Source organism: Seriola lalandi, unplaced genomic scaffold (assembly GCF_002814215.2).
Source record: "Seriola lalandi dorsalis isolate HSWRI2012SDOR001 ecotype SW California unplaced genomic scaffold, Sedor1 jcf7180002054374, whole genome shotgun sequence".
In the NCBI taxonomy this organism is placed as follows: Eukaryota; Metazoa; Chordata; class Actinopteri; order Carangiformes; family Carangidae; genus Seriola; species Seriola lalandi.
This window is the reverse complement of record NW_019524927.1, coordinates 474708-489507: the sequence shown is the minus strand read 5'-3', so window position 1 is coordinate 489507 and position 14800 is coordinate 474708. Positions and strand designations below refer to the sequence as shown.

Sequence of the window (14800 nt, the reverse complement as noted above, 5' to 3'; positions counted from 1 at the left end):
AAAGTGAAATGCAAAAGAGGAACGTTCCCAGTGCGACAGATACATTTTCTGCTTTTATAAAACAATGACAAAGGTCCAGAAAGTTTCAAATACTGAGTATACACTGGGATCTGATAGTTACATAGTAAGGAGGCAACATCCTTTCAAAACTGAATATTTAGTTCATTTACTATAGATACAAAATGATAAACACTTCATTGAACTTCATGAGGTCCTGGGACTTATATTTACTGCATTGACATCGACAAGTTGGAAAAATAAATGTGGTGCTGTTGTATCCATCTAAAACCCTTTCTGATGATTTATGACACAAAAAATATAATAGTAATCAATAAATAATTAATTAATAATTAATTTTTTTTAAAAACAGGGAAAAATCTGACAAAAGTGTTTTTTATTTGAAATCTACAAAACAGTATGATATGAATACAATGCTATACAATAAATTATAAATATTAACACAGTGCCCCGCACTGTGGTTGAGTCACAACACTGGACTGGCATCTCCCACTGAGTAAATATTACTGTAGTGGATCAGATTCCAGTAATCAGAGCAGGTTTTGATGCATTTATGACATCTGTAGGACTTTGCCCATCTGTGGTTTTTAAGCTGATGACATAACATGTAGACCTTTTGGTCTGTGAAATCTCCTATGCCGTTTCAGACAGGAATTATTTGAAAATTGTTTTCCACATATTCCACATTTGTTTCTTTTGGTGTGGCTTTGTAGGTGGTGGATTAAACTCTTTGTAGACTCTAAACATTTTCCACTAATCCCACAAATACAGATTTTGTCCACTGTGTGTGTTTGTGGATGTGTCCTTAGTGAGTAGATGTAATGGAAAGTCTTCCCACATGCTTTACAACAATGAAGACCTGTGGGATTCTGAATGGCAGATAACTGTGTTGATTGCTTTATAGTTAAACTAATGGTGTGTAAAGATCGTTTCACATGCTTTTTCTTCTTTGCGTTGAGAGCCTTTGAATGTGAACAAGGTGTATGATTCCTCTTCAACTCTTCTGTCTTTGTCTCTGATAGTCCCAAACTGGATGCCATATTTCACCAATCCCATTATCAGTTTCCAGAGGTCGAGTTGAAGAATCAGAAAGACGATGTCCCTTGCTGCTTTCCACACCGTTGATTTCAGCGATATCTTGGATAGAACTGTCCACACAGACAACACTGAAGACTTTTGGGCATTATCAGCCTCAAGACCTTGTTCTCCCACTTGACAGTTACCTTCTTGCACCGGCTCACCTTTAATCTGTAGCTGCTCTGAATGCTGAAACTCCTGATGACCCAATGAGGATCAAGGTAAAAAATACTCAGTTGTTTGCATCACAAGCTTTTACATAGGTCGCACTAACTAATTGCAGTCAAGGTGAAGTTCAGTTTACCAGGCTTCCGCAAGATCTTGTCTCCCCATTTCCTCATCCTGTTCTACTCTGAATCGAAGCAGCAGCGAGGTCTGTTGGTGCTCCTGATGCAGACAAGTCTACTGTAGGATCCCACCTATCCTGTTGCATCTCTCATGTATTATCTAGTGTTGTAATTTAACAAGCCAACACATCCACCAATGTAAACGACCTCAGTAATAAGCATAACATCACAACTTCTCTAAAAGTGTACTACAGCCAGATTTACTGTTTTTCTTTAAAGCTAACACACCGCTTCCAGCACTTCAACTGTTTGAGCCAATTGGCTAACGTTAAAGAAAGAAAACAGAAATATAATAACATTAGGCATTTAACTGTATCTTTAGTGTTGTCAGGAAATATGTTATAACCACTTTACACCAGTGTGTGAGAACAGTTTGGACCATGTTTAGAACTAATATTTTCAGAGGCAAAAAAAAAAGGATCCAGGGATAAAAACATTTCTTGAAGTTCTGGGAACTCAGTTTCTGTCGCTGTGAAGTGGCACAGTTATCAGGCGCTTCGTTCGGGTGCTCGGACCTTCAATCTGTGATAACTCGGATTTGAGGATAATGTCCAGCAAAGAGCGGTGGAGGTCTTTTTCTTCCTTCAAACGGGAAGCCTGCTCCTCGTGGTCCGATACTGTCTTTTCAATAGTACCTAATATTTCAGAGGTAAGAGCTCGTGGACGAATACTTTGAATTCTTCGATTTGACCCATTTCCCCACTATTATTACACTGACTCCACCTTCACCCGGAACGATTTACATGGGGAACCATTGGAATTGAGTCGGTCGGAATGATAAAGGAAATTTCCGTTTGTTGTTTTCAAAGTAAAAGCCCTGTGATGAGTTCTTTTTTTTCAGTAAAAAGCACAAGTAAGGTTAATCCCATATGATACATCAGAGCAGATGAAAAACATTTCCCTCATATTTTTTATTTAAAAATGTAATTTTGTGCTTTACAAAACAAAAAAAGATCTTGAAATATTCTAAGATTGGCAGTAAATTCACAATTGGCTGTATCAAAAGCAAAGATAAAAAAATCATCAGATTAAGCATCTTCAACATATTTAGTACACCACTGGAATACTGGATTTAATCTGACAATGTGGATATTGGATGGAAATATTGTGGATGTTGTTACAGGAAATGTTATGTCATTATTTGGGAGAGCCAAACTTACAGCACCATTCACCCAAAGCAGAATAGACATATATATATAGTACCATTTATCCAAAACAGAGGAATGATCTTATGAGCATATTACTGATCAGTTAAACCTATTGAGAGTAATTCAAAATCTGTCCAGTTTATCCTATCCCATTAAGTCCTATTAATTTTCTTTACTGAGTTTACAAAGCATTATTTTTAATTTATCTGCAACTTGTACCAAAATAATGTACCAAAGTGATGACAAAACTGTCATAGTGTACTTTAATAACATGTCCTTAGTCTGTTTTGGCATCTTCCTGTGTGCCTGAGGCAACCTGAGAGTAGAATCTTCTGCATGACAAGGAGGAGGGCTCGCAGTTATATCCATACTGGCAGCAGTGTTTACCATCTGAACAACACTGGCCCTGAAATCAGTACAAATCTTGGTGTTAGAACAAAATACTGACAAGGTAATTACGCATTATGTACATTTCATAACACAGACGTATAAATCTGTCAGTTGCGTCAGTTTGAGATCTTTATAGTTTTTTGGACGGACACCACACTATAAAGATCACACTATAAAAGATGCTGATGATTTGATGTTTCAGTGCTTTAAACACTCTGTATTCCCATTTCCCTGAACACTTTCACCAAACTATTGAACTTCAAATCGCTTGCCATTGTTTTATTGTTGTCTTTGATATTTGATAACCTATCTCTCGCCAAATCGAAAATTATTTAACAGTTGCACAAATGCACAATCCATACCAGTGGGTAGGGGCAGCAGTTCCACTGGCCTGTGGATCCCTTGCAGCAAGTTGTTCCTCCTGAGCAGTAAAACTTTGAATCACAGCGAATGACTCCAGCCTTGGGGGCACTGCCACTGGCCTCTGTGAGAGCTGTCATAGGTCTCTGTAAATAAAATACAAACTGACTATTATATTCTATTATCTAAACATTTAATCATAAATATTTATTTATTCATATAATAGATGACTTATTGTCTTTTTTAGTAAATAATACATATTTAAATCCCCTAAAAACCTGGTTTTTAATTTTAAGTATCTCTTTATAATGTATAAAATTTTCATGACTAACGAAGCACCAAAAAAGTTATAGCTGCATTGACAGATTTCTTTGGCCACTAAGGGGCAGCAGTAACAAGCTATAAACACAACAATGAAATATCATCTCTTGTGTTCATATGGTTAACTTGTTAGCAAACAGGCAATAACAGGAGTAAGAGTAGCAGTCATTTCGTGTGTTTCTGGCCTGTTTCTGTTTTGTCTGTTTCATTAGTTATATAAAAACATTGATTAAATTTAGTGAAAAAACCTTTCAATGTTATTTATTATGAGTTAAACCCTCAAAAATTAAACTAATTCTGATTGGTGCATAGGTGTGTGTGTGTGTGTGTGTGTGTGTGTCTTTTTCCAACTGAGACCCCTGCGCAAAAAATCAAAGACAAAACTCAAAGTGAAGAAAAATCTCATGTGAAATAACCACAAGTGTCCAGACTATGTCAGAAAATTGTGTGTTCATGCAGGACGCCAGTGTATGAAGTGTGATATTGTCCTACCTCCTGAAAGCTGGCTTTGTCTTCGGAAGGTGAAATGAGAGAGGCAGGGACTGATGACGGAGCTTGTTTGGGGGTGAAAGGATATCTCAGGCTTTCCCTCACACAGTGCGTATAAGTGAGGTCACAGTCGTAGCCGTATGGACAACAGTGATAGCCATTCAGGCAGCACCGGCCCTACAAGCCACACAAGTTATGCAGAAATCAATAAAAAAAATTAGCACCAATACCCCTCAAAGCAATGTCTCTTTTGAAATTTAAACACTTTGACAACAATTCAAAAATAGTTTTGCAAGCTTTGACTTAATGTCATGTCTGTATTTCATTACAGTCCTTTGTCTTACTACACAAGAGTATGTAGGTCAACTCACAGGAGAGTATCCGCAACAGAACCAGGCGCCTTTTGGGTGTCTGCAGCAAGTAGTGCCACTGGGACAAGTGTAATAGTTGTCACAGTGGACAACTGAAACCTTTTTTTGGTCTGGGACATGATTGTTCTTGAGCTCCATGAGGGGAGATACAGGTATAACAGGAGGGTTTGATTCTTCTGCAGCCTCCTTCTTCGCCATGGGTGTGTTCATCCACGGCTGGTTTTCTTTCTCACACATCTGGGTGACCATGTTACAACGAAACCCTGAAGGGCAGCAGTGGGCCAGGTCAGAGCAGCACACAGCCTGGACACACACATGAACACAGACAGGCAGGGAATTAGTAAGAATTACTGGAAACAGTTTTCGAGACCAAAACGTCAGTCTTATCAACTACATAGCACGTTACATTACCCGTGGATTTATCGGTCTTACTTTTGGATATGGACAGCAGCTATATCCATACTTAGTCATACAGCAGGTGGAGTCATCAGGGCAGACATTCCCATCAGGGCAGGTGATAGAGGAGGACGCAAAGTCCCACGCAAACACCCCCATTAACAGCCACAGAGTGATCCTCAGCATCTGCAGAAGACAGTAATAATATGAAGTTTATTTGATTCAGATAAATGTGATGCATTACACACGTGGAACCCATCGTGTTCACTTGTTGTTGTTGTTGTTGTAACTGTTTCATTTAAGCCTGTCCTAAAAGCTTCCTGTGCTGTGGAACAGCCTCAATGAACAGTAATAAGCAGCATTATTAAAACACTTATACTACAAAAGAACTTACAGATACAGATTCATTGTTTATTGCTCACCTTCAGTCAGTGAAGTGATTCAGCAGCTTGCGTTCATGCGTCTCACACTTCCTCTGAGCTGAACAACAGACGCACATAAAGTTAATTTTTTTATGTCAGTTAAATGTGATGCATTATGTGCAATTCCAGACAAAAGTCTCTTTGAAAACTGCAGATTCTTTTCAGTTCTTAAATCAGATTTTATGACTTCAGTGTAAATTGTTACACATCATTTTGATCATTTGTTGTTGTAACTTTCAGTTTCATTTAAGCCTGAACTGTAAGTTTCCTGTTACAATCTCACTGAACAGTAATAAGTATCACTGCTAAAGCACTATTCTGGTGGCTCCCTTTACTACAAAAGAACTTGATGCAGATTCATTGATTTTTATCGCTTACCTTCAGCTGGTGGAATGATTCATAAGCTTCCTGTCATGTGTCTCACCCTTCCCCTGAACTGAACAACAGACACACCACTCTTTATATGCCAGGTTAGACCCTCCCACTGGATGAAATCTGGAAGCTAAATTTACACATATCACACCCCTGTGTCCTGTGACTATCAGATTAAGACTTTTTTTTTTCTTTAAGATTTTTAAAGGAGGGTTTGAGTAATAATTGTATCAGGCTGCAAAACAAACAAAAAGAAAACACAGACACACACACACACGTCAAAGATTAAACATGAAGGTGTTTACAAGCGCACATTAACCTTTGGTATCATTACACTGCTTCAATCACAAGACCTGCCTGTAAAGCCTCATTCAAAAACATTCATGCTGCATGGAGTGGAATTTTATTTTTAAAGCAATATGTAGGCTGAAGTTTTTCCAAAATTAATTTTAAAATGACTTAAAAATGACAAAAATTTGTTGTTGCATCATAACAGTGGCAGTATGTAGCTATGTGCATTAATTATAGTACTGTACGAGTTACTTCCTTTGAGTTTTCCATTTCCTGCTACTCTCTACTCTTGAACTATATGTTATAACTTCATTCACATACAAATCATTTGCTTAGTTTATAATATTGCTGCAGATTGCAGTACTCAACCCTATATAAAGTAGATACAACTGGCTCCAACTCAACTAGATACATTAAGTGCTGCTTACATGTTGATGTATCAGTAATAATAATAATCCAATAATATATACCAATCTGAAAATGGCCATTCTGTGTAATGAGTGCCTTTACTCTTTGATACTCTATATTTCAATATTTCAGTACCTAAAGTTTTAAACACAAGACTTTTACTTGCAAAAGAGCATGTTTTTGCATGTAGTACACTGGATTCTACTTAAGGACCTGAGTTCTTTTTTTCCACCACTTAATAGATGAAATTCTTTTTTTTTCTTTTTAAGTAAATTACTTCACTAACCACAAGAGATAGGTAATATCACACTGGCAGGTTGGTTAAATGCTGGTGGATATTATTTAAACAAAGCAACTTGGTCTATGAACCTCTCCTAGAGATAAAGCCACAAAAACAGCTTTCACATTATTACTTGGTCTTATAAGATTATTTTAGTTTGATGTGCTGCAGTTTAAATGTAGATCGTATAGACAAACTGAAAACAAAGAAGTGAGGTTTACCACATACCTTTAGTACTGCTGACCTGTTTTAGTTTTAAGGAATAAAGAGAACAGAGCTAGATTTGATATAAAAAGTGTGCAAACAGTTAAAGCAAATAAGAGTTGGTGAATGTGTGGTTTGCGCGCACGCACACACACGCACACACACACACACAAATGTCTCACAATATAGGTTGTACCAAGTAACAGCAATAAAGGCTAAAACAATACTTTATTAATGAATTCCCATTGTTTATACATTTACACTGCAATGTAACAATTGATCTAACTGAACAATCATCCCTTGTATAAATCTTGACGGTGCAGCGCACATTTCTTATCACAAGTCCAACTTCAATATGAGGCTGGTGAGACATCAGGTGATCGGGTCTACATGCATGACACGGGCACTAGCATATTAGCCTCATCTAGCAACTAGAAACGCAAGATGTCAGGTAGGAAGCAGAGGGAGCAACTCCTAGTGGGCCAGCATACTGAAGGCAAACACGCAGTGCCAGTCTCACAGAAATGTCCATGAAGAGAAAAAAGAAAGATGTGGAATTCACTTCAGTCCTGTCGTTGGCTGTAACTCAAAGAACAACCTTCTACCAAAAGCGTGGTGATAAAAGTCAACAAAAGATATGTACCGGTAGTTGCCACTTAAGAGGGATGGGTGCCTCCCTCGTTTTCACCCCAGCATTCGAGTTTGTAGGTCTCCTCGATCAAGTGTGATGACCGAAGCTGGATGGGAGAAGTTTTTGGTGTTCAAAGGCAAAAAAAAAAAAACACTACTAGTGAACTGCCAGGAGGCCGAGAGAACCGTAAAGCTACGGTTGTTAGTCGAGCTCTGAGTCAGACTGAGATGCTGCCTTCTTTTTCTTTTTCCTGCCGTGTTTCTTGTGCTTCTTTTTCCTCTTCTTCTTGGATTTGTCCTAAGAACATAAAGCAATCTACATTTAGGAACTGGTGTGTCTTTTGTTTTGCATGAAGCTGATCAAAGATATTGGTTTGTTTTGGGGGGGGTGTGGCTATGCAGTCAAGTTTTCATACTAGTCAATTTCTGGCAGAGTAGACACATATTGCAGCCCCACCCCAACAGCTAAGATTACATGGTTTATTTTGAATGATCATCTGACAGAAATCAGCATCTATGGCTGTTCTAGATGAAATCCAAAAACTTGTTTGCGCCGTGCAACTTCAAAAAGGAAGTTAAGTAAATTGCTCACTGTGATTTTCTCCTTCTCTTCGCTACTTCTCTTTTTCTTCTTGGCTTCACCCTGTTGGTGGGAAAAGTTGAAATGAGACCATGGAAAGAGGGAAGTCTTGAGCTATACAAAACTCTCAAAATCCCACTTCTTGTGACATTGTTTCACAATAGTGGCATTTCTACAAGCATCTGCAACAGCAAAAGCTGAACTGATCAACAGATTTCTACACCTGACCAAACTCATAAGGTAATTTGTTTATGCACCAAACTGTTTTCTTCTAACTTGTTGAGCTAAACTGGTTAATGTGTCCAATTTATGCTAAGTTGTTGTGACAACCACTGCGCTTTCAAAAACATCAGCAATCTGTTTTTCCACGATGAAACATTTACAGCGAACATTTTCAGTTCTTGGGAAACATGAGATCATGGCAGACATGCTTTGAAAGCTATGTAAATCAATTACGTTGCTTGGCATGGCCACCTTCATATAAGGTGAAGGCTACATTTTTATATGGTGGTGGTTCATAATATATTATTTTCCTTACTTATCACTCACTCACTCTCCCTCATTCACTCATGGTGCTGCGTGCAGAGTTACAGAGGACGAGTCGATCTGAATTGTTGAACTTGAGGTCATGACCACATCTTCATATAGGCTGACCATGCGTCACACATCACCAGTCTTTGGTAAACAGGAGTTTGCATCAGAGATGGAAACTTAATAAAATAATAATATCATTTGAATATAATCTAACCAACTCTCCCCAAGGACTCCCTACAGAACATCTGGATGTGTGAGAAAGTGAGTAAGAGTATGGGAGGAAATGTGGTTTATATAGAAGTACATTCTTGTAACAGTGACAAACACAGGTTAATCTGTAACCAGTCTCACTTAAACAGGGCCAATAAAAAATGTTTATGCTCAGCATAAATATGCTTGACCGGCCAAAGGGCTAAAATGATAATGTTTGTCTCGATTTATAACCAAAACGACTAAAATATCAAGTGTCTTGTTGACTAAAACTAGACTGAAAACTCTGATTAAATATTTGAAGGATGCAGGCAAGTAAATCTGATAAAGACACTGTGTGTGGTACTTAAGATAAATTCATTCACCTGAAATTTGAATTCAAAGAGGAACAAAGAGGTAAAAGAGGAAATAGCAGTTGATGGCATAACAGATTGTGGAGGGGATTTTATATTTACTGATTTATTCATGGCAAGTGAAACATCTGGCATACTTGTAATAAATAAACATTTGTGGCATAACAGAGGCAGTTAGTAAAAGAAATGCTGTGTTAAAGGTTTCCATATTTTTTTGGGGCAAAAATGATCCAATCAGCTGTTTATTTCCCCTCCCACATGTGAACAATACTTACTACCTCTTCCCCCTCAGAGTCTACAGAGGACTCTGAAGAGGAGTCTTTATAACTTCGCTCAGCCTTCCTTTTTCTTCTGCGGCTCTTGTCATCCTGAGAGACACAGGATGACAAGAGAAGGGAGAAATACAATAACTTTATATTTCAAAGCCGCACATATCTGTGGAAATAAACATGAGTTCAGCTAAATGATTACCATCAAAAAGTGAGTTACCAACACGTGCAATCTACCTTATCTTTGTCCGCTTCTTCCTTGAGTCTTTTCTTTTTCTTCTTGGGAAAAAAAACAACATTTAGACTAAATGCTTTCATTGACTGCTTAACTGCACATTTTTACTACTAGCAACCATTTCTACTCAAGTGTACTCAAACAAGGGAAGCCAATTGTGCTGTAAAAAAAAAAAGAAAAACCTTGCTTTCAGCATCTGATTCTTCCTCCGAGCTGTCCGATGCTCTCCTGGCGGATGACTTCTTTCTCTTCCGTTTTTTCTTCACACTCTTCTTGTCATCCTGTAGAGACAAACAGAAATGTAATCAAACAGCGTAGTGCTGCATTGTGTGTGAAACAATCTTGTGAAGCCACTTCACAGGATTTCTATGAAATCAGGGCAGCCTTTGTATGTATAAAGCTGTATAAAGTCCACTTTGTTTCTGATCATTTAACGTGAACCCATTTGCTCCAGATATACCAGCTATCACAAACACCCCACTGCTCTTCATTAAAACACTAGGAACTATTCCTGGAATGAACCTACAACAGAGAAGCTGACAGATAAATCAATCAGTGTAGTGTGCCATCAAGCAGAGCAGCTTTATGTCTTCATTTCAGGAGGGCCGTGCCTCTTAATCACAGCTGTTGGATTCTAACTGTATGAGGATCAGTATTATGATAATGCTGGGGATGAAAAAGAGGCTCCCCAAATTCTATCCAAACCTTGCAACAGTTTAAGTGTGACACACCCTTCCATAGATATTACACTCAGTACTTCAGGACTCTATAAAAATCCATTAAAAGAAATGGGTTTGAGAATATACAATTTGAATGATTCAATACAATTACAATACAATTTAGTTCATAGTCTTTGAGGTTTGGGGTGAGGTCTGTAAGATTGCAGTGATTTGGAAATAAACTTTGCAATCACACACCAAAATTTGGTAGGACTTACCTCATTTTCAGATTCTGAGGAGGAGCTGCTGGAGGAATCAGAACTCGATGAAGAGGAGGAAGATGAAGAATGCTTGACAAAAACACAATGAAAGCAGGGTCCATTAGACTTGAGGTTATTTGCTTGTTTTAAAGACCATCTCAGAGAGTAAGGTGTGTGTGTGTGTGTGTGTGTTTGTGTGTGTGTGTGTGTGTTATGTCAGGGATAATGAAAAATGTGTGTGTGCGAGAGAGAGCGAGAGGGTAATGTGGCCATCAAAATACTGGAGGTCTCTCCTCACCCTGTTGGATTTCTTCTTTTCTTTCTTCTTTTTCTAAAACACAAATGAAAAGCCACCGTGAGTAAAGATGAGTTTTAAGAGTGAGATCGTTCAAATGTTCAGTAAAGGAGCGATAACGTACCTCCTTTTTGTCTTTCTTCTCCTCCTTTTCCTTGTCTGTTGTCTTTTTGTCTCTCTCTTTGTCCTTGTCACCTAACAACTTCTCTCGGTTTTTTGCCAGTTCTTTCTTCCATCTCTGGGAAAAAAAATAAACAGAAAATGTATTACTTTACTACTTTGCTAATTGTTTTCCATATGCAGTTATTCTTCATACTTGGATGAAAGTGTAAGTTTGTAGCATAGTTAAAAGATTGCAATAAGTGTACACATTACTTTTGACATTCATGGCTAAAATTTAAAGTAATGTGAGGAAAGATGGTGAACATTAAAAAGGTCAACATGTCAAGTCTACATGCTAGAAACATACCTCGTTCATTTTATCCTCAAAGTCAGCCAGGGCTCGAGAGCCCTTCTTCTTCTTCTCTAACTGCTCCTTTAACTCTTCCCTTAAGAAAATGCAATAAATCAGCTGTAATACAGGGTGTTTTGTACAAACCGAAGATGTTCTTCTCAACACTTCTTCTCTCAACTTTCCCCCCATGCAATGTTTAAAACTGATCCACATTTTCAGGAATTTACAGTAAACAGACAAAGCTTGACCTTATTCACTTCAAGAGATTTGGGTTTGGTGCTTTTAACAAAAGAAGATTCTTGTGTTTTCCATTTTTTCTATAATAGTAAAGGAATTTAATACATTTTAGTTTAACATGCTACATGACACTTTATGTCCCCTTTAATTTTAATATATTCAAAACACATTTGTCTTTGCATAATGTAGAGGAAACACTCATGCTAGCAGTGGACTGTAACAAATAATGAATTAAATGTGCCCCCTTGTGGCTAAATTGGATTTACTTTCATTGAGAACAACCCAATGGTCAGAACTGTATTAGATATGTTATTTTGACATTTTAAAAGTTAAGATTTGAGGTATCCTTTGCAGTGGGGAAAAGGCCATCGAGTAAAAGCACTGGAAACTGCACAAACTCAACAACAACACTTTAACAGTGTCCTTTCTTTGACACAACTAGAAGCTCTGTGCTTGCAGAAAGCACAATTCTTTATGGACAGCGCACTTGGTAGCAGCTACAGTTTCATTATGGGACAACCAATAAACATAAATACACACAAAAGAGTTGGATGATAATGTTGGCAGTTGAATCTATATCATCTAAAATCATGTCAAGGGGGCAATGAATGAACCGACCCCTAGTTTGCACATAGCTATCAAATTCCAGAGGACCTCCCTCTCTGCTCTGCATCAAGCATCCCTTCATCCCTGAGGTGAGAGCACCAAGTCTTGGAATAATCCTGATGCTATACTAACCATATTGACCCAAAATCATTGGATGCAACACGTGCAAAAAGTGAATAGCGTCTTTATAGTATTACACCGAATTTGAACAAGCCAATGTCACTCAAATTCTATATGCAGGATAATTGTAAAGATGCATTAAATACCTTTAAGTCCATTATGCTGTGTTGAGTACATGTGTTATTACATCAAACACAGATCAGAAAACCACCATTAATGTATAACAGTCAGAAATTGCAGTTGGAATGCTGAAAACCATTTTGTCTGTTGTAAAAAGTATCACTTGTCCTAAAAGCGACTCCCATTTCCCTATGTAATATCTTGCCCACAATATTACAGAACCCACATTCTCAACAATTAAAACATACACCAATAAGCTGGTGTTAGTTTTACATTCTCTTTATCAGTTTATCTACCTTAGCCTTTAGATTACATCCGGAGCTATCTGTAATGAGACCCATGAACTATAAATCTGCACCCATTACCAACCAGTGCTTGTGCAGGCCAACTGTGATAATAGAAAGACTAGAAAGAATGCAACAACAGGGGAATGTTGCTATGAGAAAGATGTCTGTCAGATTTTATCTTTTATTACAAAAGAACAATTATTTATGTCAGTGAATGCCAATGGGAAAGTATGTCCTTTACTCACCATGTTGGCCGAGGTCTGCTTAAATAATCCTGTATGGTTGGACCAGAGTTCTGTACAGGCCCCCTGGCCCGTGCTGCAGCAATTGGGTTAATGTAAGCCTGACACACCAAACAGAAGAAGGATTTTACACACCACTAATGGAGGTGGTTGAAATAAACACTTTTTTTTATTGCTCTTTGGTGTCTTCTGTTTGCTCTTGGTGGGTGCCCATAGATGTTAATGGATGTAGCTTAGTGTATATCTATACAAGAGTATATCTAGATGCTAAGATTAAATAATATAATGTGATACAGTTCTACAGCACCAAATACATCTTCAATATAAGAATATAGGTCAACAAGTCTCAAACAGTTTCAACAAAAGCTGATCCTTACAACATCACTTAATATAGGACTTGAAGCAAGGCTGCTCTATCAGTACACCAGTTTTAATTAGGTGTACCTAAACTATCAAAATGGGCGTACAATAATTCTTCCCGGCGATGCTAGTGGCGTTATTAATAGATTAAATTATCTAAAGAATACATCGCATGAGAACCAAGGTGCAACAAGATGATCAACTTGGCAAACCGCTAACGTTAACAATATCCCTTGACCCAAATGAACCCAAACGACAGGGTAATATTGGTTTACCTTGTTGTTTGGCACTTCAATTTTAGTATAGTGTTTAGGGCTGTATGTAGCCCTAAAAGCATGGACAAACACTGCACAACATGACCACGTCAAAACATTGTCTAAAATACTGTATGCTAAAGTTAGCATTAGCTGCTCGCGCCCCTGCAGTAGTGCTATTGAGCCTAAAGCTCGACCTTTTACATTAGCTATAATACACCAAGCAGTTAAGACATACACAATAATGCATAAATAATCAGAAAACATTTAGTTGCATTTCCGAAGGAGATGTGCTAACGCGCAGCTTAAATGACTACTGTCTAGGCCTGGCATCAGAATACCTGGCGGAGGTATACATTAGCTAGCCAAGGCTAGCTGCTGCGCTAACGTTGTTTGTGTTTAGCCTAGCTCGCTTACCAAATGTAACCGCGTATCAACAATTCCAATCCAAAATTTAAACTGTTAGTGTCACATAACTCACCACTCGATTGTCTCTTTTGCCCATATCGAGTTAATAATGAGGAGAAATGTCCAACAGGGAGAACAACCATTAGTGTTACCTTGCTAACATTGACCTAGCCACATCAGGCTGAGTTAATGGAAGCTCTACTTCTCTGCTGCCTCTTCTTCTTATTCGTCTTTGAGGTTCTGCGGCAGCTAGCATCCCGACTGTTGCATTACTGCCATCGTTCTTTGGTTCGTCTACTTCCTTTGATTTTTACGGCGAGTTGCTACCAATGCTCATGCATATCGCCATCTACTGTATTGGCGTATGTAGTATGCGGTATTATCCCTGACCTATTTCACATAATTTGATAAATAAATAATTCTTACATGATAGTTTTATAAAACAAAAACTCACTAAATTGTATAGTATATCTTATTTCACAACAGCTTTGTGTATCCTCTACCTTACCTCCTTACCTATCATTTGAGTTAGTCTTCTACCCTCAATGTGCAGTTCTCTAATCCTTTTCAGCAGCCCAGTCTCTTGAGTACATTTATTGGCACACAGTGGAGCCTTTCCATATTGTGGCTCACAAGCCAGCTTGTTTATAGTGGAACAGACTAACCATAATCACCATTAAACACAAATTAAATGATATAAAAAATTTTCGCACTTTTAAAAAAAAATTGTTTTTGTGCTAGTATGAAATAGAAGCAGAAGACTGTGGCAAAATGCAAGTGTTAAGTTCACTCA

At 38.0% G+C, this 14800-nt stretch overlaps 2 protein-coding genes and 1 pseudogene across 4 annotated transcripts; all 3 read right to left on the bottom strand.

Annotated features, from left to right (window-relative positions):
* Positions 1-379: 379 nt before the first annotated feature.
* Positions 380-1305, bottom strand: LOC147818977 (uncharacterized; annotated as a pseudogene).
* A 1033-nt stretch (positions 1306-2338) lies between these two features.
* LOC111656914 (progranulin-like) lies at positions 2339-5867 on the bottom strand. Its single transcript, XM_023408820.2, has 7 exons — positions 5718-5867; positions 5340-5397; positions 4954-5103; positions 4522-4824; positions 4154-4327; positions 3343-3486; positions 2339-2996 (listed from the first exon to the last, which is right to left on the bottom strand). The coding sequence occupies exons 3-7, from the start codon at positions 5101-5103 to the stop codon at positions 2868-2870; spliced, it is 900 nt and encodes a 299-aa protein (XP_023264588.1). The 5' UTR covers positions 5340-5397; positions 5718-5867; the 3' UTR covers positions 2339-2867.
* A 1236-nt stretch (positions 5868-7103) lies between these two features.
* Positions 7104-14292, bottom strand: fam133b (family with sequence similarity 133 member B). Of its 3 annotated transcripts, none has more exons than XM_087174708.1 (11): positions 14081-14292; positions 12989-13086; positions 11389-11467; positions 11044-11157; positions 10923-10955; positions 10643-10714; positions 9888-9986; positions 9708-9749; positions 9480-9569; positions 8117-8167; positions 7104-7822 (listed from the first exon to the last, which is right to left on the bottom strand). In XM_087174708.1, exons 1-11 carry the CDS (start codon positions 14102-14104, stop codon positions 7727-7729), a joined length of 798 nt encoding a protein of 265 aa, XP_087030834.1. In that variant the 5' UTR covers positions 14105-14292; the 3' UTR covers positions 7104-7726. The 3 variants fall into 3 exon arrangements, with proteins under 3 accessions (XP_087030834.1, XP_023264589.1, XP_087030833.1); XM_023408821.2 differs by having other exon boundaries at positions 9477-9569; positions 14081-14290; XM_087174707.1 differs by having other exon boundaries at positions 9477-9569; positions 9708-9746; positions 14081-14289.
* Between the last annotated feature and the right edge of the window lie 508 nt (positions 14293-14800).

What these genes read in the sequence shown, in the direction of transcription:
- fam133b (XM_023408821.2), bottom strand. Translation starts at nt 14,104, where the DNA reads ATGGGCAAAAGAGACAATCGAGTG. An exon ending in ACTCTGAGGGGGAAGAGGTA is followed by an intron (nt 8,168 to 9,476) that starts GTAAGTATTGTT and finishes TCCCACCAACAG; the next exon opens with GGTGAAGCCAAGAAGAAAAA. An exon ending in AAGAGAAGGAGAAAATCACA is followed by an intron (nt 7,823 to 8,116) that starts GTGAGCAATTTA and finishes TTATGTTCTTAG; the next exon opens with GACAAATCCAAGAAGAAGAG.
- LOC111656914 (XM_023408820.2), bottom strand. Translation starts at nt 5,103, where the DNA reads ATGCTGAGGATCACTCTGTGGCTGTTAATGGGGGTGTTTGCGTGGGAC. An exon ending in TCTGTTGCGGATACTCTCCT is followed by an intron (nt 4,328 to 4,521) that starts GTGAGTTGACCT and finishes TGTGGCTTGTAG; the next exon opens with GGCCGGTGCTGCCTGAATGG. An exon ending in ACTGCTGCCCCTACCCACTG is followed by an intron (nt 2,997 to 3,342) that starts GTATGGATTGTG and finishes TACTGATTTCAG; the next exon opens with GGCCAGTGTTGTTCAGATGG.